This window comes from Phoxinus phoxinus (genome assembly GCF_949152265.1).
Source record: "Phoxinus phoxinus genome assembly, chromosome: 6".
Classification (NCBI taxonomy): domain Eukaryota; kingdom Metazoa; phylum Chordata; class Actinopteri; order Cypriniformes; family Leuciscidae; genus Phoxinus; species Phoxinus phoxinus.
This window is the reverse complement of record NC_136881.1, coordinates 31,011,345-31,032,712: the sequence shown is the minus strand read 5'-3', so window position 1 is coordinate 31,032,712 and position 21,368 is coordinate 31,011,345. Positions and strand designations below refer to the sequence as shown.

Genomic DNA, 21,368 nt, shown 5'->3' with positions numbered 1-21,368 from the left:
TTAATTTTTTATAGTGTAGAAAGTTGTGAAATATTAACTTAAAACATCCAATATAAAAAAAAGATGAAGACATAAAAGTGCCATAAACATAGTCTGTACGACTTTTTTTTTTACTTGCACTGTATTTTAAGTCTGTGCTAACACTTTAACATCCAATATCAAATTAAAATCAATATAATAAAAAAAGCTTGAAAAAATAACAGCATGCAGGTCTGGATAAACATATGGGTGAGTAAATAATGTAGTAAATCCGATTGATAGATTCATTTAGATGTTGTGAATCAAATGTCAAAGGCTGACATTAAACAGAATAACTACTGTGTTTTAGAAACATCTAGACCAAGGAACCTTGAATATGGATTCACCATTTGAAGAATACTGTGCATGTGATATCAAAAAGCAAAAGTTACCATGTGATTCATGCTCAAATACCAGCACCTTTCCCTCCACTCGCTCAGAAAGCATGATAGATGAGGAGAAGTACAAATTAAATTGGCCGTTTGTTATTTGTCATACATGCGTTCTAAATCTTTCACCTATTCTAGACAACCAAACAACAAAATTCAGCAAATAATCCTGATAAGAGTTTCTCAGTCACGTCTCAGATGATTTTCCACAGCATAAACACCAGTGACAGAGCAACATGCTTATCACATTCTGCCAAATGTTGAGCTTTGTGGTTCATCAGATCTCATTCTGCTAGAGGTGATACTGGAAACAAGTTGTGCTGTTAGATACAGTACATGGAGTGCAAGGTCAGAGTTTACTCTCAGAGCCTTAATAAAAGATAAGGATATAGCCCACCAGACTATTCCAGCAGAAGCTTCAAAAAAATGACACCTCGGATGTCATTCTTTCAGTGTCAGTGCGTATGAGTGGATGAGAATGATCCAATAAATAAGCAAGCATGTCCGTGCTATACACCTATAATAAAACCCTGGGGTTTGTCAAAACACAAAGGAACCCACATGAAAGTAATTTACAAAAAAAAAGGTAGATAGCCCCTAGGAATATTCATTAATCACTATGGAAAGTGTTGATAGCAGACTGTCCATCAAAAGATGGACAGTGAATCGTCAAGTTCTTCACATGCAAATTGAACTGCAAATTAGCAATCAATGTGATCAATCAATGACAATGTGAAACGTATTGTGCAGAGAAAATCCTTCCACTCACATGGAAAGAAAAAAGGTGGTGTGTGTGGTGTGTGTGTGTGGGGGGGGGGGGGTGATCAGTTTTGCCTCCAGAATGGTAATTAAACATACAAGGAAGTAATGGAGCAATTATATTTCTTTTCCTGGACGTATACCCACTCAATGAGGTAAATTATTGAATCACCCAAGGGGCCTGGTGGGGTAGAAAAGAAAGTGACTGGGGACTGAGTCACAAATGGCTGCAGACAACATGAATTTTAGAAAATCAGTGGTTCAGGAGTTGCCTAGATCTTATGTCACAAAACAGCTCTATACCTTTTAGGATAAATGCCAAATAAAAATGTCCAGTTAGCAGAAGTATATTTTAGGGAATATTATTAAGTTTTTGGTAGTCCCACCTCATGACATTTTACAATCTGAACCTTGCCTTAAACATCAACTTATCTGATATTTTTATAGACTTACTGAGCATGACACAGCCGTTGTATGTGATAAATAAATTCTAAGAAATAATAATAAAAATATTATGCTAAACAGGTCTTCATTTCAATAATTTCATTCTTTAATAAGGCTTTTTTTCTTCATTATGATATCAGGACAGTTGTATCACCCTGATATTTTTTGACCTTACGCTTCAAATACATTCAAATTCTTTTAAATATTAAAATAATTTATTTTGAAAATATAATTTTTGTAATCTTTTTTAATGAATTTTAAAAAGCATCATCAATAGATGTATTGTTTTTCTTCTAAATTTCATTCAGAAAAATAAATGATGGTTTTTGCATCAGCTTGACTTCTTTAGCACACAATTGTTTCAATTTGTAACTGCACAAATGTTGAATTTGGAGCATGAGCGTGTCAGTCAAATCTTGAAAAATGTATGCTGAAGGTTGCCAGTCATGGCCTGCAGAGTGACCTCAACAGCACATGATGTCTTCACTCTTCTAATGACGGCAGAGATGTAGGTAAAACAAGCTGCTGTGGTGAGTCACCGCTAAGGTTTCCTCCAAAAAGTCTCGCCTCCTTTCAATTATCACATCAACATGTCACATTCGTAAATGCCAGTAGGAAATAAACAGCTAGCCTCATGGGCTTCACCTGCCACCGTCTCTGACATAGCCTCAGGTCACTCAGAGACATTACCAATATACACAAACAATCCCATGAGCTTCCTCTGCCAGAGTGTGGAGAGAAAACAACTGATGAATACTCTACATCAATATCTAAATGAAAACAAAGCATGCACAGCCTAAAATTTAACGTATAGTAAATCCAACCAAAATGGAAAATAACTGCCAGCAGTTTTCAGCCCGAAAAATCCGTATTTCTTGTTTCCTTAAAAACAGGGTAAGTGAATGTAATTGTTGCACATCTAAACTCTTTCTGTTATTAGGTTTGTCTAAACCTGTGTGCTTTCGGAAATCTATTGAAAAGTGATTGCTTGACAGCAATTTCAATCCTGACCGCTAGCATCACAAACGTGGTGTAAATAAGCATTTTCAAAAAGAAAAGAAAAGGGAAATGATTTTTTCTTGGAAGTAAGCATCAATAGCAAATCTGAGGCACCATTAGTTGAGAATGGACAGCATAACTGTAAAACAGATATTTACTAACTGCCAATGTTCATTTAACATTTCAAATCACATGTCTTTTGGACATTATTGACTCATCTACAATGTAACCCTACAGTGACCCTTCGACTTCTGCTAATGAGGTGTTCAATATGTTCCTTGGAGTCTTAAACAGTGCAAGCTGCCGCCGGGGGTCCAAAACAAGTGTAATATTAATGAATGTCTAACATAGGTCTTCTAATCCAAAATGTCCTTATGTTATAACCTTGACTAGCAAGTGAACAAATCAAGGTTTTCTGAGCCTCAAGACAGAGTTGGAATAGTATTACAATATCAGGCTTGGATTCATGACATGGGAATAAGTAGACTGGTCAGACACTTGGGTTTGACGCTGGAACTGGGTCTCCTGTCAATCATGCTTGACTGACAAAGAGAGTATTATAGTATTTTTCATTTTTCTTTCCCTCAAAAATAAAATAAAAAATGAAACACAAATTCTGCTTAAATGTATGATTTGGTAAAGCATTGTTTGTAATCAATTAATAACCCTAGTTTTTCCTTAGAACCTATAGTGAGCTGATGTCAATAAACACCTGCTACACCGTGCCATTCAAATCTGTCAAACCCCATGTGACGCACCTGCTCTTCCCACAAAGAGATTGACAAGTCATCATTATTTTTCTTTCTTTCTTTTTTTTTTTTTTTTTTTTTTTGCAGCTAGGATAATCACATATTTAATTTACCTTTTAGCATTTAGGATTTTGAAACAAAGAGTAAAAATAGTTAGGTCACACTCAACTTTTCAATATATTTTTCCATTAATGAGTATTAAATTATTCCCAATAGTACATTCTCTTAATTCCATAGCTTTTCTCTTGGTTGCGCTGCTTCCAGTAGTGTATGTTTTATGTTAGAGTTGTTTATCCAATTATATTTCAGCCACCATATGTTCCCATGGCCAAATAAATCTGCCTTGAGGTCTTCAGAATCAATAGTGCGGGCGCCTATAGCTTAAAATGAATGGCAATGAAACCGTTGCTTTAACCAATAATCAGATTTAATTATACATTATCAGATAATCAGATTTAATCAGAAACATCTGATTTCGATTAGACTGCAGCGGGGCCATCTAGCAGGCTAAAAGTTTAATAGTTTTTCAAACCACAAATGAATGTTTCTTTCCCTCCTCGACCCCCAGCAGGTTCAAACCTACCGGAAAAAATCCCTCATCCAGCTTAACGCAGTCATGGAACTCTATTCGATCTGGGGTGCCTTTCCCGAAAGCATCGTTAGCCAACTATGGTCGCAAGTTCCGTCGTTATCAGCATAGTTCAACGATTTGGTGTTTCCCGAAACCATCGTTCAAACGAACGTTCGCAAACAGCATCGCAAACTTTTGTGGTTGGAACGACAGGTCTCGAGCTGTGGTTAGAGCATAGTTTCTAGTTTACATGAGATGTAGACTGAATAAATCCTTTCGCAAAATAAGCAAGCTGACATTCAGTACAACCCGTGTTATTTATTTAGAATACATACAAATGTAATTTGCGTCTTTTAGTTTGTCGAGAGATTTAAAGCACCGTTTTTGAAGACTGCGCATGTGCGAACGTGCTCTACTATGTAAGAATGAGCCAAATATTGAGTCTGGTAATAAAGCAAAATAACTGAGAAAAATTAGAAATGGTCTTCAGATGCCATGTCTGTAACGTATATGACAAAATCTAGCGTTAATTCGATCTCAAACAGATTAATTAAAATAAGTTATTAGTCCACCACGTGCGAGACGTCATAAACCTACGTTGAACGATACTTTGCGACATAACGTTTCGGGAAACAGTCGTGACTAGCTAGTTGATTTCTCCAACGATGCATCGCACTATGGTAGTTAAGCAGTGAGCTATATAGTTCAGGGGTGCGTTTCCCAAAAGCATCGTTAGCCAACTATGGTCGCAAGTTCCATTGAACTCTATTGGAAACGACAGAACTTGCGACCATAGTTGGCTTTGGGAAACGCACCCCAGGCCGGGTAAAAACAGAACTGACTGACTGTAATGCCATGTCTGATTTTGAAGGCAAAAGTCCCGCTGATCTCATTGATTTCGTTCAAAAATCTGTGTGAGAGCATGAGGCAGTTGTAGTGTAGCCTACACACTGTCATGTTTTGACTGTCCCTGTTTACTGCTTCTGTCGAGCAGACTTTCAGCCCTGAAGTAAATTAAAACTTATGCCAGAAATACGACGGGATAAATGGACTCAACTTCAAAACAGACTCAACTTCAAAACAGACTCAACTTTCATTTCCCCCCAACAAATCTGTCTGAACGGATTCCATGCTGTTATGATTTATGCAGCGAGATCACACAGGTTCATGTGGTTTAAACCAGATTTACTGGTAAAAGGAAGCCAAAGAATTATTTAAGAGGAAAAACAGAAAAGGTCTGCTCACGTCTTCACAAATCCTGTTTCGGGTCACAAGATTTAATACTTTCTAAAGTGACGTTTTAGAAGGAGAAGTGCGTTTATCTTATTTAAGCTGTCACTACTGAAGTCTTGCATAATAAGAAATGTTGCGCATCAGATTTTATGGCACATTATAGCCTGCAAAAATAAAAGTTGGTCATAAACCAAGTCTTGACCGTCACTATGCTTTAAAAAAAAGCTTTTTAGTTCCATTCTTCATGAAAGGCATTTATAACCGTTTTATAAATTATAAAAGAAAGTGATGACTAAGATACATGTTCCCAGCCATAGAGAAAGTACCAGCCCTGAGGAGCTTCACATACTGTAAGTGCTGCACTGTAACTCTGCTTCTCTCTCACAGTCTTCCTCATCCTTCATTTCCATGACGACCCCGAGGCACAAAGGCCTCAGCAGAACACATTGCCAGAACTTCGTACACGTCTTCTCAGAAACACTCAACTAAATTCAAGTGACATTGGCATCGCCAAGATTTCATGGTTGTCACTCAACGCTTTGAGAGGGAAGTTTCCTCTGGAGTCACACAATTTTTTTTGTAGAAGTCACCAAAGAAGCAGAATCAGGATCAAGTCATTTAATTTCTGTGATTCAGTGCAGATGATTGAGTGAATTTTCTGTTTATTCATTTCAGAAACCTTGAGCTTCTCCGCTATTAGCAATCACTTGATGTTCCACGTCACCATACACGACTTGAGAGGTCCAGAATCCCAGTAAGGGGTCAATGGTTCATTTCCATCGCATTCTAAAAATGTCTCTCAACGTCAAATGTTCCTCGGTTTCCCTTTCTGTTCAGAATGAAACGTTAAGAGGCTCATTGGTCTGGCAAGGTCGTGGCATTTTGACCGATAGCGGTTACGTCACCGACTCTGGGAAGAGACACAAGAAATGACAGTGATGCAAATGTCACTGAGTCCTGATAAGAAAGTAAAAGGGGCTGATGCTTAATTTAGCATACCATGATAATAGCAATGCTGGAGTTTGACAACCAGAGCTGCTCTGCCATTGAATAGACTAATTAAAATTACATCATGGGTTTTCTTATCATGCTTATGGAACTGCACATGCTTGAGCATCGAGGGAGATTCACAATTGCAAGCAATTAGGAAAATTAAGATGAGATCACGCAGCACAGCGTGTTGTTTATTAAGAGAAACCAGTGTGAAAGAGCTTAGGTGGCTCATGAAAGCATCAGGCTTTTCAGTTTTCAATGATCAGACTTTTAAATGTGCAAGAAATCGAACATTTAAAACAATGGAACAAAATGACTTTAAATCTCCATGTCTGAACCTGATTGTAAGTGGTCATTTCCTTCTCACATTGCATTTGAAAAGACAATTTTGTCGTCTGTAGGTTGTGATTTAAATCACTGGCTTCAGTGTCTCAGATATCTAGATACACTTGTGATCAAGTGGAGGAAAATGTCTGTCCATAATTATGGCCGCAGTCTCTATATGCAAACAATGGAGGTATAATGGGCAGTAATGCAGACTTTCAAGTGCTACAAGAGCCTATAGGCGAAGCAGGCAATCACTTAACACTTCAGTCAGGATCTAAACACACATGGACCTCAACATTTAGCATACGAACTCACAGGAAATAAAAGCATTAAAAAGAAAAGCTGCAAACAAATAGTAACAATAATCTGCATAATTTATTCAGCCCCCTATCACCATGAAAAATATCAGTTTCCGTGTATCAGTATCAGTTGTGCTTGCAGTTTAATATTAAAAGCACTTTTGCATTTCAGAAACAGCACCTGTCAAAGGACACATTTTGTGGTGGTTTTTCAAAAACAGTATGGGGAACAAACCCATACACTCTAGACGAGATGTAAAGAAGTCAAGGGAAAATATGAGGTAGTCATTAAAGGGGTGGTTGATTATGATTTCACTTTTCTAACTTTAGTTAGTGTGTAATGTTGCTGTTTGAGCATAAACAACATCTGCAAAGTTACAACGCTCAAAGTTCAAAGCAAATGGAGATGTTTTCATTTACAGAAATCGCTTTTTAAGGACTACAACAAATGGCCTGTGGGGTTTACACGACATTTCTCCCGGGTTAGTGACATCACTAACCAACGCTAACATTTACATAAATCCCACCCCGGGAACACGCAGTCCATGTTGAGAAGAGGAAGAGTTGTTGTTGTAGTAGAGCACATTTGTGAGTCTGCTCAAGCTGTCACATCCGTCTTTTCACATTTATTGCAATACAGTAACACAAATGCATAGCTTGTCACTCTGTAGGCATCTTACAACAGTTCCCACACAAGCATTTTTTTTAGATTATCATGACAGAATATGCTAATCAATGACTAAGATAATGACTATAGACACCAGCTACATAAACTCATCAACCATTCAGAAACGTCCTGTTGCATTTTACATGTTGTCACTTCTTCTTGAGTCTCTCCAACTTTGTCCGACTTCAGTTTAAACATAAAAGGCAGAACAGTTTCTGATATTTTATTGCTGTCTGCCTGAGGTAATCGAAGATGCTAACAGTTCTTGAAGCTCCGCCCCCTGTGACGGGAACAGCAGCTCATTTGCATTTAAAAGGGACACACAAAACTGCTCACCCCCAAAAAGGGACAATTTGACCATGCTATAAAATTATCTGTGTGGTATTTTGAACTAAACCTTCACATACACACTCTGGGGACATCAGAGACTTATTTTACATACTGTATGTAATAAGCGGCATTATACCACCCCTTTAAACCAAACTAGCTTTTCTGGAATGATCTGGTTTTAGTTATGAGTAAAAAGTAGATTATTTTTATACTATTATTTTTAAATGTTTACACCACTTTTTGTGTTGTGTTTGTATGTATATACCTGGTTTAATTTATATAGTTTTAATTATACATATTTTTATACTATTATTTTAAAATGTTTATACCACTTTTTGTGTTGTGTTTGTGTGTATATACCTGGTTTAATTTATATAGTTTTAATTATACATTATTTCTTTTTTCTAATCAGGGTATACCTAACTGATAGAATAATCACTTTTATACATGGTTCAGCCCCAGTTGTTCCAATTATACATTTACATACATACATATTTTTTCGAAGTTGTAAAGTATTTTAGTCTACTTAAAAAAATCACATTTAATTCAATGTGTTAATTGCTGTTTCTTTGTAAATATTTGCTAAATGTAAAAGTAAAGTAAATTTGTATCCATATATATATATATATATATATATATATATATATACCGTGTGATTCCACTCACACGTGCAGTGATTCTATGCATATTTTTATGTTCTAACAAGTTTATACCGGCGGGCCCATTTTAATGACCTCACCCAGTTCCCCAGAAACCCACAGGCTGGCCCTGAGTGCCACTGTCATAGGATGTCACTTTTCCAATAGGTCAGCTTTCTTCCCTGCCAGAGCGGCTCCGGTCAACTGCAAATGCTATTATCGTGAAGTAAATTGTTTAGGAGAAACAATAGCACACCGGCTAACTGGTCAGTTACACACACTAATAGAAAGGGACAGTTAAGTCCTTAAGCATTCTAAGCAACAACAGGAAGTACAAGGAAGAACCAGCTTGTAAGACCAAAATGGAGGTTCCTACATGCTGTGGTGTATCTTTCTGCCACCAGACTCCAAACCACCCTGGTGTGAGCTGCCTAAGTGACTTCCATTAACTGCTCAGATCAGAGCGTCTGATGACAATACTCAGCGATACTCAATGTTCCCTACTGATAGACCCTTGTTGTGCCACCATTTATTTTGTATTAGAAATTTCGCATTGGCTCTTCCAATCGGCTTCTTAGAAAAAGCCACCTGTGCTCTCACTGATGCGGTGGGCTGAGTGTCCCTGCGATGACAGGCCAAATGGGACGATACAATTGCTTGACTGACTACTGGTTCATGTTTGGTGTGAGGTAAACGGACCGTCAATAGTTTAAGTGTGACTTAATGTACAAATCAATCCATCAGATTATTCTGTCTCAATGATATTGGCTTGCTTTCTTTCTCTCTCTCCTTCCCATAAATCACACATTCATTCATTCATTCATGTTCCAATCTAGCTTTCATCCAAATAGCAAAAAGTTGTACCTATTCGTTTATATTCCCAACACTTGTGTAAACAAGTTAATTCAGCAAGTAACTTCTCCTTGAAGGAAAGTCATATGGTCCTTTTTGATTTGCCTCTAAAAGTGACAGACTAATTCTAATTAATTAAACGCGTAGCTCCAGCTGCTCAAGAGACGAAACGGTTGAGGACCCTTTTCATGGCTGACATCACAGGCAATAGCTTTCTTTTTATCTTGCTTTCCCATGGGAGACATACTTCCACTGTTCTTTCATTTCCTTTTTTTCAGCTTACTTCCTTTTCTCATCACCTCTCTGAGCAAATACAATAAGTGGCCACATGCGACAGAAATTGTCGGCGAAGAGAACAGGTGGAACTGTTCAAAATGAAAGAATAGATGATATTGAGGCACACACACACTGTGACCACTCCACATAGCCTATATATGGTATCCCCTATCCACAGGATCCCAAATCATTCCTGACTGAATCAAAGGCTTCTTGGAAATGAAACACTGTAAAAAAAAGATGTCTCAAAATGAAAAAAAGACCTAAAATTTTACAAAACCGAAAACCGACAGATGCATACACCTGTAGAATTGTAATTGTATTATCAATAATGCAGCCAAAGAAAAATTGAAGGATGCCAGAAAAAGGAACACATCATGAATAAAAGCAGGAAACTGCCTTGAAAAAAAGGTGTAGGCAGAGCTACTGTAACAGCCATTACAGGCCTGAGCAATTGATTTGTTTTTTGTTGTTAATGTTTTTTTCAAATGTCAAAAGTCTGCCTCTTCAAATCTTTGCATCTTAAAACCACTTATCTGCGTACATGCCATTTCCCTAAAAATTCAGATTTGAAATCTACTAAAATTGCCTGAGGATGTTTTGAGAAACCAAGTAAGGTTTAAAATGATGTTACATCATTTTAAACCATGGATTCTCAAAACATCATTGATGTATGTATTTTTGGATGCATGTGTTCAATTTTTTCTATCTCAGCATAGAGTGAATAATGAAACACTTCACAGGCTGCTTATCAACACTCAAATGGTTCTTCATGGTTTCTTCTTGTGATCTGGAAACCGATCAAAGTATGCCATGATGAAGGATGCATCACTTAAATGCACCACGTGGATCAACGAACGAGGAGAACGGATGCATTCAGAGGAGCTAGGAGAACGTATAAACACATCAGGGTTGCCAGGTCTGCAAAACAAAACTAGCCCAATGTTATAAGGCTATCATAACTCTAAACATCTAAAATGCATACTTTACAGTCACTGTTGTGCGTTAACATTAACTTGAAAATCAGAATGGACACATACACACAAAATTACATCAAAATACCCCTCTCTGCAAATATTCTCGTAAACACAGTCGTTTATGTCTGAAGTGAACATAAACAGTTGAGAAAGAAATCGGATGTGTATCATCATGGATAGGTCTTAAAGTGACAGCAGCTGATAAATACCTGCTGCTCAATGTTAATCAAACAACAAAACAAAGATTTATCTATATTTAATTTATACAGTGACCACTATAGTGTTCTTTTACATTCTGTATTTAAATACTAGTTAGACCTTACTTTATTTGGTGCATTTGTTCTTATTTTATTTTCTTGCTGATCTGAAAAATAATCCGATCCGTCACTCAAAAACCGTAATATGATCCGAGCTTTGTTCATTGAACCACTAGTCTAATCATGAACAACTGTTTTCATAAAGGAGTTTAGAGGAACTTAAAGGCTCCTCACAAATATTCATCCCTCTCAAAACACATTGAACTTACTTAAAACCGCAGAGTTGGCATCCCTGAAACAGTCCACAACCTTAACCTTTGCGGAAGACATTTTTCCTTTTACGAAACACCTGACGCATTCAAATTGACGCCCCCTTCGCGTGTCTCAAAATATAAAGAGTTTATATTTGCTTGTTGAACATTTTCAGTGAATATTGTCACGTTTAAAACAAAACTTTCAATGTTTTTATTTTATTTACCCCCTTCAAACACATTTCAACAAAAGAAAAATATATTTAGGTTTAGTGGCTCCATAAAAGACGACATAACATCATGTGTGTTTATGCTGTCATTTTCAGGTTTTGAAGAGGTAAAGGTCATTAATCTTTGGTCCTCTGCTGCACCCTTGTGCCCATCAAGCAGACTACTTGGTAAGACCTCAAATGTCTTTTTTCATAAATATGATTTGATCCATAACACCTTTTAAAATTGGTCGTTCCAGTCTTGGATGCTGACTGGTCAGTATAGTGTGACAATTTGCATCTTTAATATTTTTATTATCAAGAAATAATTGACCTAAACCCAAAATGGAACGGAATTCCCAGTATTCTCAATATAGCACACCCTAAACAGTTGTCTAAAAATATATATATATATATTGACCAATGCTACTGATTGAGAACTCCCATTATGCATTGCCACATGAATAAATAATGCTGTGTTCTGTTAGCAGTTCTGTTAACAGGTTTTATTTAAGCTGCTGTTATTTTGTTGTCACTGATATGTTATATATTAGTGTGGTATTGTCTGAATGTTATATATATATATATATATATATATATATATATATATATCTGGACAAGCCTTTACAATAATTTATTGGCTGCACAAGACAGAATGAACAAAGTCAAATTGGCTAAACAAATTAGTGTTACTATAAGAACAAGATTGAAGTTTTGGTTTTTAATTTGAACGTATTTAGTGTTTAGATTAATCTTCATCTGTGAATTCTCACAAGTTCTTATCCTCTTATCCTATGGCTCCTCATCTTTCTTTTTCTCTTCGGTCACTTCTTCCATCTTTTCCTCCTCTTTTTCTTCCATCTTTTCCTTGTCTTCTTCTACCTTCTCTTTCCCTGGCTCTTCTTCTTTCTTTTCCTCCTGGGTTTCTTCCTTCTTTTCCATCTCCTCCTCTTCATCTTCATCCTCCACCTCTTCCCCAGCAAATCGCTCTATCTGAACAATGCGCCGTTTGATAGTCTTCTGTGTCTCCTCCTGTTCCGACAGCAGCTTGTTTACCTTGGTCTGCATGATCTGCAGCGTGCTGTACATTCGGTTTACGCGCTCATCCAAGTCCCTCTCATCTGGCTTTAGTTTGGCAGGGTCCAGCTCAAGCAGACCATCCTTCAGCAGAATCTGTCTCCCTTTCTCTTCCAGCATTGCTTTTGCTTCGGGATATTCCGTCAGAGCTTCCATCAGATCATCTTTGGACAGGCAGAAGAGGTCTGAGTACCCTATGCTTTTAATATTCGCTGTTCTGCGGTTCCCTGCCTTGCTGCCCTTGATGTTTAGAATGCTGATTTCGCCAAAGTAGCTTCCATCGCCAAGGACGACAAATTGAGTGATGCCGTCATCGGCCACCACGGCAAGTTTGCCTTCTTTTATGATGTACATCTCCCGCCCGATATCGCCCTTGCGGCAGATGTAGTCATCAGGACTGAAAACTAGTGGGCGCAGCTTCAACACCAACTCGATCAGCAACCCCGCCTCACAGTCGGCGAAGATCCGCACCTTCATGAGGGTCTCTAAGTGCACGTTCATGCCTAACTCTGCCCGTAATTTGTCTGGCAAGTACCTCAGGACCTCTCTTTCATTTTGTGCTTTCTTGTTAGTCCACAGGTAGTCAAACCACTTGATGACACGCTCTTCAAGGTCCTTGCTGACATGCCGCGCATGCATGTACTGCTTAATGTTGTCGATCCTGGATTGGAACTGAGCCTGGGCTGCGTTCATATTTGAGATCATTGTAGCAATGTTACCCACAATGGTGGCAAAGATCAAGACGCCCACCAGGAAGTCAACTACGTGGAAGAGGAATTCAGAGTCTAGCGCCGGAGACGGCGTCTCTCCGATAGTGGTGAGTGTAAGGGTAGACCAGTAGAGGCTGAAGGAATATTTTCGCATGAGTTCTCCGAACTCTGGTTCGGTGAGAGCAGGGTACACCCAATCATCTGATCCGAACCCGATGGACTTGGAGAAGGAGAAGTAGAGGCATGCATTCCAGTGGATGATGATGATGATGTACATGACCAAAGTGCAAATTCGGAAGATGTTGGGGTAGTTGGTCATGGTTTCTGAGATGGTGAAGAACTCAAACATGCGGTTCAGACGGAGCAATTTGTTTATGCGGATCTCTGGGTAGTCCAACCCTAAAACGAAGTAGAAAATGTCCGTGGGTAGCATAGAGATGACGTCGATGCGGAACTGGAGACTGTCGGTGTACCGCTGGAGAAGGAGCTTTTCATCTTTGACAAGCAAGCCCTGTTCCAGGTACCCTGGTTAAAGAAAGCTGACATGAAATCATGACACAATTTGACATCTAATTCTACGAATGATGTTAGATTCACCTGTTCGTGCTCTGAAGGCCATGTCAGCCAAATAAATCAAATCGGAGCTATAGTCCAAGAGGAACCATATGAGTAGATATTCATGCTGCAGCTCCTCAAAGCAGGCTCTATGCAAAGAGACACAATATAAATACTCTCAAAAGTATTACAACCATTTATCAAGCTTACAAAATGCACCAATTGTATGTATTATGTTGGATTTTGGATGGTGAATTTGTGACCTTTATCTTATCTAGAGCATATGAGTGTAAGAGACTAATGGAGATGTAAGGAAGCACACTTCAGAGGTTAAATTAGAGAACGTCTTCAATTTATATTCTTCTCTCATCACCTGGTCTTAATAAAACATGAACGTCTAATTATTACCTTGCAATTATAACTGTCCAGTTGTACATGACAGGAACTGTGATTATAAGCAGCCATTGATAATACAGGAGTCCCGCTGGGTTAATCACAAACACCTCCTTGGGCCTTGAAAAAAAATGAAGTTGGCATGAGCAATAATCAATGGTGATACTTTAACCTTTTGCAAATCACAGATTAAAATGACTGATAAAACAATCCAGATACCAACCCCTCCTTTTTTTCTTTTTCTTTCTCTTTCTCCTTTTCCTTTTCTTTTTCTTTTGCCTTTTCTTTTTCCTTTTCTTTTGCTTTCTCATTCTCTTTTTCTTTTTCTTCCTTTTCTTTCTTCTCTTTTTTTTCTTTTTTGCTACAGAACAACAGAAAGGTGTATACGGTAACAAAGGTTATTTATAACCAGAATATATCAAATATGAGATTAGTGTGCTACCTACTCTTTTTTCTCCTTCTTTTCTTTTTTCTCCTTCTTTTCTTTTTTCTCCTTGTTTTCTTTTTTCTCCTTTTTCTTTTTCTTCTTGGCTTCCCTATATGGAGAGCAAAGTACACTATTAGCACTAATATATATACATTCATATAAAATGATATTATATTATACAGTATTATATTATATTGATCTAATGATCTTTGATTACTCCTCATTGTTGTTGCTGTTGTTGATGTTAAATAAACGTCCTGCACTTGGAGCTGGAATTGTGTCTTCATCGTCCTCGTCTGTGTCCACCTCCATTATCGGACACACTCGGGGAGGGACTGCAAACCCCCCTGATGTAGGTACAATAGTCATGATCCTTTCCCCCTAGAACAATAGGCAGAAGCAGTGATTTACAATGTACATGTCTTTCTATTTGTTAAAACTCATGAAACATTTCTAACATGGACAAAATGATACTCTAAGAGGAAGAAAATTGCCACAAAGTCATATCAAACTCACCGGCTGTTTTCCTTCAACCTAAATCCTGTCCCATTCTCTCTTGATCAGAAGAATCACAGAGCCTGTCAGAATCACAGACCTTCTGTCTGGTGAAATGAAAGATAGGCTACAGTCAAATTACAGCTCGTGTATTTTCAAAGGAGGAACAAGCGTGTGGTTCATTTGTTCTGTTGTGCTCTGTAATGATATCTCAGACTTGCATGACCCTGAGAAGGATTTGGAGATTAATGAGAGACTAGAGTGACAAAAACAAAGCCTCCTCCCTGTCTTCTTGAACGGTACATAATTTATACTCCCTCCAACTAAAGCTGAAAGTATGAGTGAGACCCATACCACTGAGAATTTTGGCAACCTGTCATTTTTTTAATTGTCCCATATTCAAAACAATTTTTTTAAGTTCATGTTTAAATCGATTCATCAGAGTGCACCTAGTAAGGCATATGTGAATGACCACATTTGTTTGTGGTGTTTATTTAACTATAGCTGTAATTTAATTTTTTAATGTCTACACACATTATACTGGTGTCATTTTGTGCTTGCTAGACTGTGAGCCTGTAGAGTAGAGAGAGATTTACCTCATGTAGCAACATCTGCCCAGTCAGCAGTCTTCCACAGATCTGCTTTATCCTATTAATACAAACCTCCCGGTCTTAGTTTCACACACAGCCACTCACAGAGAAATAGATGACCTGTTTTGTTGGATATATGTAGTTTTTGTTTGATATTATTTTATATTGTATGTACTGTATATAAGGATACATATATAGTCACACACACACACACACACACACACACACGTATATACAGTCAAACCTAAATTTATTCAGACACCTTCAACATTTCTCACATTATCACAGTTTATTCGTTATAGTTTAGAAAAGGGTAATAAAACATGACAAGAACTATCAAGAGTTATCAAATCAGTTGATATTTCACTGGTTTTGGCCATCGGTCTGTTAGACTGTCTCACAAATGAATTAGGTTGAATGGCTGTCATTTGTCAGCTGTTACATTTAAGTACACAATTCGATAATAACAATTCAGCTCAACCAATTTCCAAGCAATGCTTAATTTTGTTCAGCCTGTGGTGTAAAAAGGTCGCATTACCAATTAGAGAAAAAACACTTAAGAAAAACATGGTCAGTTCTGTTCACAAGTGTCTGAATAATTTTTTGTCCCAATTTTTTATAAATTTTACTGGTAGTCCACTGACTGTATGAATCATTTTTTGGTATAATATGTCAGAGTTTAATTTATTTTGCTATTCTCACTTACATAAATGAACTAAAGTGTCCTGCACCCACTAGTTAAAAAATATCAAAAATAATTTCTGGTGTCTGAATAATTTTTGACTGTATAGTCATCTGTTATAGATGTATAGATATCAGGTTAATTACATAGTTACATTTCAGTTGATTAAATAAGCTTTTAATAGCAGAAAGACATTTTATTTGAAGAAACTGAAAGAGAAGACATATAACAAGTAACGCTGTCTGCAGCAGTGTCGGCTCAATTCTTACAACGAGGTTATTATAAATCTGCCAGGAAACATTTTCACACAACAGGAATGTGCCACATTTTGTTCCAGCAATGTTCACACCACAGAGATGTGGTCTTAAAGTCAGCGATGTGACTGATTGGTTAGAATCTTGGAGGGGGCGGGGCTTGTGATCACCTCTGTCACAGCACTGGCTGAGCAGCATCAGGAGCCTCAGCCACCAACACCTGCCCTGCACCAGCAGCAACATCAGGCCCCACCAAAGTGGTGTCGTCGATTTCCACAGCAACTGCCGGTGCCTCTGGGATGAGGGCCGGATCAACGGCAGCAGCAGCGATGACTTCGGGAGCAGGTTCGACTGGAACATCCACAGCGACATCAACGGGTAGGATTTCGTTTGCGAGAGTGGCATCGACAGGTGAAGCGGTTCCAGCAGGTTCAGGTTCGGCTCCGGCCTCGGCTGCCTCAGCCTCTGCTTCTTCCGCTGCTTCGGCCTCATCTGAGTTCAGTGGAGCAGCCGGGTAAAACCCACGATGCTGTGGCTAGGGTAGATAGAAAAGTGGGATGCAGCTTGACAGTACACCCTAATGTTATAAATGTGTAATACAGTTTAGAGGAAACCTACTGCTTCTTCCTCATCTGACCCATCTCCTGGGGGTGCGAAAAGAGCGGGGTTGAAAAAAAAGCCCTGAAAGAAATGTTCAAAGATCAATGTTACACAACACAAAATTAAATATTCCCAATCACAGGCTTGTTTAATGTACCGCGCTGTAGTTCTTAAAGACACACTATGCAGGATTTCCGTTTTTGTCAAACAGCGACCCCTAGAGTCCCTGTGGAGTACTTGAATTTAATGTTACTGTCGTAAATACCACTCACGCAGAGCCGTACTGCACTCACGAGCTGATTCCCTCCCCCCCTGTATACCGGTACCTGTTCAATAGGATAGAAGTGTCGGACATCGAAAAGGCACAGATAGACTCTGAAGCTGTCTACTGACCAGGTAATGTCAGTTACATCGCTGTTGCATACTTTGCTGCTTTTTAGCTCTCGCCAACGAGTGAAAGCCTGACTCTGGGACTCTTTTCCGGTTCCTCACGCGGTCAGTTTCTCGTTTTCTATACCTTGATACCGCGCTTTCTTCGTTTTCTTCGCCGACTCTGCCATGATTCACGTCTGAAATGTGTGCTAGTGTCTTCCATAGAGGCTGCTTCATATGTTGTTGATGTATGTGACGTCGTACCGTAAAGCAAGTCGTGATTCTCGGGAGATTTTGCGGGGGTCCACCTCTCACACTTGCATTGCTGGTTTTGCCAGCGGCGCCACCACCCCCGGCTTTGCTATCGGGATGATTCACCCTACTAATAGTTTGTTTACCATCGAAACGACTTCGAAGCTGTTATATTAAGGTACAAATCTTGCATAGTGAGCCTTTATGGTGCGTTCACACCGGACGCGAATAGCGCGTCAGGCGCGAGTGATTTCATTGTTAAGTCAATGCAAAGACGCGTTACACGCGTTTTACGCGCGTAACGCGTCTTTGCATTGACTTAACATTGAAATCACTCGCGCCTGACGCGCTATTCGCGTCCGGTGTGAACGCACCATTAAAAAGTAAAATTTCTAAAGGTTTGTCTTGCAGCGATCCCATAGAAGAACCATTTTGGGTTCGCCAAAGAGACTTTCAGTGAACAGTTACTTAAATAACAGGTTTTATGTGAAGAACTTAATAATGTAAAGAACCTTTAGTGCAATGGGAAGGTTCCATTAAAGTTCCACAGATGCCAATAAAGAACCTTTATTTTTAAGAGTGAACATTATTACCAATTCCATCCTTTTTGTGAACAGTTCTCAATAAAATAACCATTTTTTTCTTAGTGTCACTCAATATTTTAATAATCTGATTAATCTTTTGTGCACTGGAAAGGTTCAGTGGACATTGAAGGTTCTTCATGGAACCATCAATGTCAATAAAGAAGTCTATAACTACTCTGTAGTTTTTGCAATAGGATTAGTTGCAAAAACCCAAGCTAAAGTGCCAGTTGGTTATTTATCATTACATAAAACTAGTCAGCAATGCATGTATGCTGCACTCTAAAATGCTACTTTACATCATAAACAGAAGTTGTGTCTCTTTCCATGTTCTAGTTCTCTTTAATGTAAATTAGTATTGTAAACACAAATGTGTGCACTAGCAAGGCCTTGAAACACAACAAAAACAATGATTTTTCTTTACATTTATCCTCAACATCATCTTATGACATGCCATGACTGACATTGACACATAATAACAATATCATATTGCTAACCTGCTGTGGTGCTTGAGGTGAAACCTGAGGCTGGGTCTGCAAAAAGAGAAATGTTGTCAAAAATGTTTTCAAAAGGCTATTGTTTACTCTCAAAAACATAAAATGCGAATTGATAGAATGAAAGGGGTTTACATCAACAGGCGCTGGTGCTGCGGGTGCCACAGGTGCTGCCTGTGAGGAACAGAAAATACCATCAAATCCACAAAACAGGTTCACACAGTCTTTAAATGAAGTGATTAAATGCTTAACATACAGGCAGCTGAGCATCAGTAGGAACGGCACCAAAACCCTGCAAATACATTGATCACATTATGTTAATATGAAATGCCTCTATGTCTTTAGTATTATCAGCATTGAGCTGACCTGTTGCCGCATCTGTCCTAACATTCTGTAGAGTTCCATCAACTGCAGAGCTGTGTTAGCATTACTAATAATGGCCTGCTGCAATAGAGAAAACACAGGATGCATAATGCAATACAATAAGCTGTACATTAACACCCATTGTGATCACACACAAAAGTCTTACCTCATTGCTGCCGCTGTCAGGGGCCTAAAATATGCAAAGCAAGAGGAAGATGTCAAAAATGTTTGATATTTTGACTTTGTTATGCTGCCTTGAACTAAGATGTAGAAACCAGAACTTACAGGTGCAGCTAGCGAGGAGCCCAGCAAACACATCAACAACGCCACAGCTTTCATGATCGTTATTTCACAGCTTATGATGCAGAAAGAAAAATAGACACATTCAATACTGCCGGTAACATATGCACGAGTTAAAACTCCTCAGAAATGGTACGAGCTTACCTCTTTTTGAAAATCACAAGGACGACTGCTTGGTTTCTTGAAGTTTAAAGTTCAATGAAAAAGTACTGAACAAGGCTGCTATATATACTTAGCAGCTCCTGGAACAGACCAATCGCCTCTCAGCAAAAATGAAATCTATTTTTTGCCTTTATTCTTAAAGCAAGGTTGGAATTACAACTGCTAATGACCCATTATGTATAATTATACACTGGGAAATTCTGCTTGGTGCACAGTTCTTCAAAAAGACAGACAAAAAAAGAAAATTGTCTACCAGACAGGAGGAGGGTCTGTCTGTGGTGTTTGATGGTGAAGTTTGTATGACTTGCAATGGGCCCCGTTCGCATGACAGTGGGACTTGTGGGCGCATGCCAACTTGATTGATCTAATTACAACAGATCTTCACAATGAAGCTCAAAACACACATTCTTCTAAACTCTTAATTACAGACTTAACCAATCTTTTCTTGCTGACTCATTTTGGAGATATAGGTATACATCTTTTGGCTCCTCATTGTTGTGACCACACTGACAACTTCTATAGAGATGTTGTCGTCTGCGTTTTTTTCCCTTCATACTGAGGTTTGAAGCATTTTAAGGGCTGATAGGCCTATGCTTTAGGCTTTAGGGAATCCAGATCCAGGATGTCTTCCATCTGATAAGAATGTGAACGTAAAAGGTTTTTAGATATCCACTTGCTGAGCTCAAACAAATCAGGCAAGAGACAACATATACTCTGGCTCCCCTTCAGTCATTCTAGATGTTTCCTTAGGGTCAACTGGCGACTATTTTTCTGGTTGTTCAAAAGCCTACAGTTCAAACATGTCATTGTTTGTGTGTGTGTGTGTGTGTGTGTGTGTGTGTGTGTGTGTGTGTGTGTGTGTGTGTGTGTGTGTGTGTGTGTGTGTGTGTGTGTGTGTGTGTGTGTGTGTGTGTGTGTGTGTGTGTGTGTGTGCGCGTGCGTGCGTGCGTGTGTGTGTGTGTGTGAATTAAAGGGTTATCTTGTCATCCACTATTCTTTGCTAAAAATTATGTAATAATTTATAAATTAAATCATTGATAATTTACTATTTGCCACATAAATCCAGTATTTCCTGTCCATTTACTAATAATATTCATGATAAAGTAGCTATTATTGCAAAATAAACCAGTCCACTGGGAAAAAAAATATGATAACTGAACCAAAAATGTTATTTAACATGATTGAATCAACCTAAATACATACCAACAAAACAAAATTTTATGGTTTTAATTAGACGGACATGGCTCTTTAATTGCAGGTTAATACTTTTTATGTTAACAAACACCATTTTTGATAATTAAAAAAAAATGACTAATCCACTGATTAAGATTAATGAAGTATTGTTTGTAGTTAGTTCATATTAACTAATATAGTTGATTAATGTTAACAAATGAAACCTAAGTGTTACCATTCTACATTTCTTATATATTAGCTTTTGCATTATATATATATATATATCATATTCAGATAAACAGATATGGCTTCGATGTTACTTATAGAGTAAGATAGTTGCAGAGTTGAGAATTAGCAAATATCATACGCAGCGATTTGTTGCTTCACATTTGAAAAAAGTATTTGGGTTGTGCTGGAGGAGACTTTACAGAGTGTGTGCCTCTTGCATTGTCAACATTAGATCTTGACCAAATAATGATGCACCTCTTGATGGAAAGTCTCCTCCAGCACATCCCAAAAACTTTCAAAAGAATTTAAGGTCTGGACTCAGAGGTGCCAATTCATGTGTGAAAATGATTCTTCAAGCTCCGTCCCAACTGTACTTTCACAGTTTGAGCCTGATGAATCTTGACATTGTGATCCTGGAATAT

The 21,368-nt window shown here is 38.3% G+C and overlaps 2 protein-coding genes across 2 annotated transcripts; both read right to left on the bottom strand.

Moving 5' to 3' along the window:
* Positions 1-11,857: 11,857 nt before the first annotated feature.
* Positions 11,858-15,100, bottom strand: cnga1a (cyclic nucleotide gated channel subunit alpha 1a). The gene is made up of 7 exons (XM_079616598.1): positions 14,917-15,100; positions 14,618-14,781; positions 14,420-14,509; positions 14,197-14,334; positions 13,989-14,093; positions 13,623-13,729; positions 11,858-13,550 (listed from the first exon to the last, which is right to left on the bottom strand). The coding sequence occupies exons 2-7, from the start codon at positions 14,767-14,769 to the stop codon at positions 12,031-12,033; spliced, it is 2,112 nt and encodes a 703-aa protein (XP_079472724.1). The 5' UTR covers positions 14,770-14,781; positions 14,917-15,100; the 3' UTR covers positions 11,858-12,030.
* Positions 15,101-15,636: 536 nt separating this feature from the next.
* On the bottom strand, positions 15,637-19,586 carry enam (enamelin). Its single transcript, XM_079616635.1, has 9 exons — positions 19,528-19,586; positions 19,369-19,438; positions 19,250-19,273; positions 19,087-19,164; positions 18,977-19,012; positions 18,856-18,894; positions 18,724-18,759; positions 17,040-17,102; positions 15,637-16,956 (listed from the first exon to the last, which is right to left on the bottom strand). The coding sequence occupies exons 2-9, from the start codon at positions 19,420-19,422 to the stop codon at positions 16,597-16,599; spliced, it is 690 nt and encodes a 229-aa protein (XP_079472761.1). The 5' UTR covers positions 19,423-19,438; positions 19,528-19,586; the 3' UTR covers positions 15,637-16,596.
* Between the last annotated feature and the right edge of the window lie 1,782 nt (positions 19,587-21,368).

What these genes read in the sequence shown, in the direction of transcription:
- cnga1a (XM_079616598.1), bottom strand. Translation starts at nt 14,769, where the DNA reads ATGACTATTGTACCTACATCAGGGGGGTTTGCAGTCCCTCCCCGAGTG. An exon ending in GAAAAGAAGGAGAAAAAAGA is followed by an intron (nt 14,335 to 14,419) that starts GTAGGTAGCACA and finishes GTTGTTCTGTAG; the next exon opens with CAAAAAAGAAAAAAAAGAGA. An exon ending in GGCCTTCAGAGCACGAACAG is followed by an intron (nt 13,551 to 13,622) that starts GTGAATCTAACA and finishes TTCTTTAACCAG; the next exon opens with GGTACCTGGAACAGGGCTTG.
- enam (XM_079616635.1), bottom strand. Translation starts at nt 19,422, where the DNA reads ATGAAAGCTGTGGCGTTGTTGATGTGTTTGCTGGGCTCCTCGCTAGCT. An exon ending in TAGGACAGATGCGGCAACAG is followed by an intron (nt 19,013 to 19,086) that starts GTCAGCTCAATG and finishes ATGTATTTGCAG; the next exon opens with GGTTTTGGTGCCGTTCCTAC. An exon ending in GGTCAGATGAGGAAGAAGCA is followed by an intron (nt 16,957 to 17,039) that starts GTAGGTTTCCTC and finishes TATCTACCCTAG; the next exon opens with CCACAGCATCGTGGGTTTTA.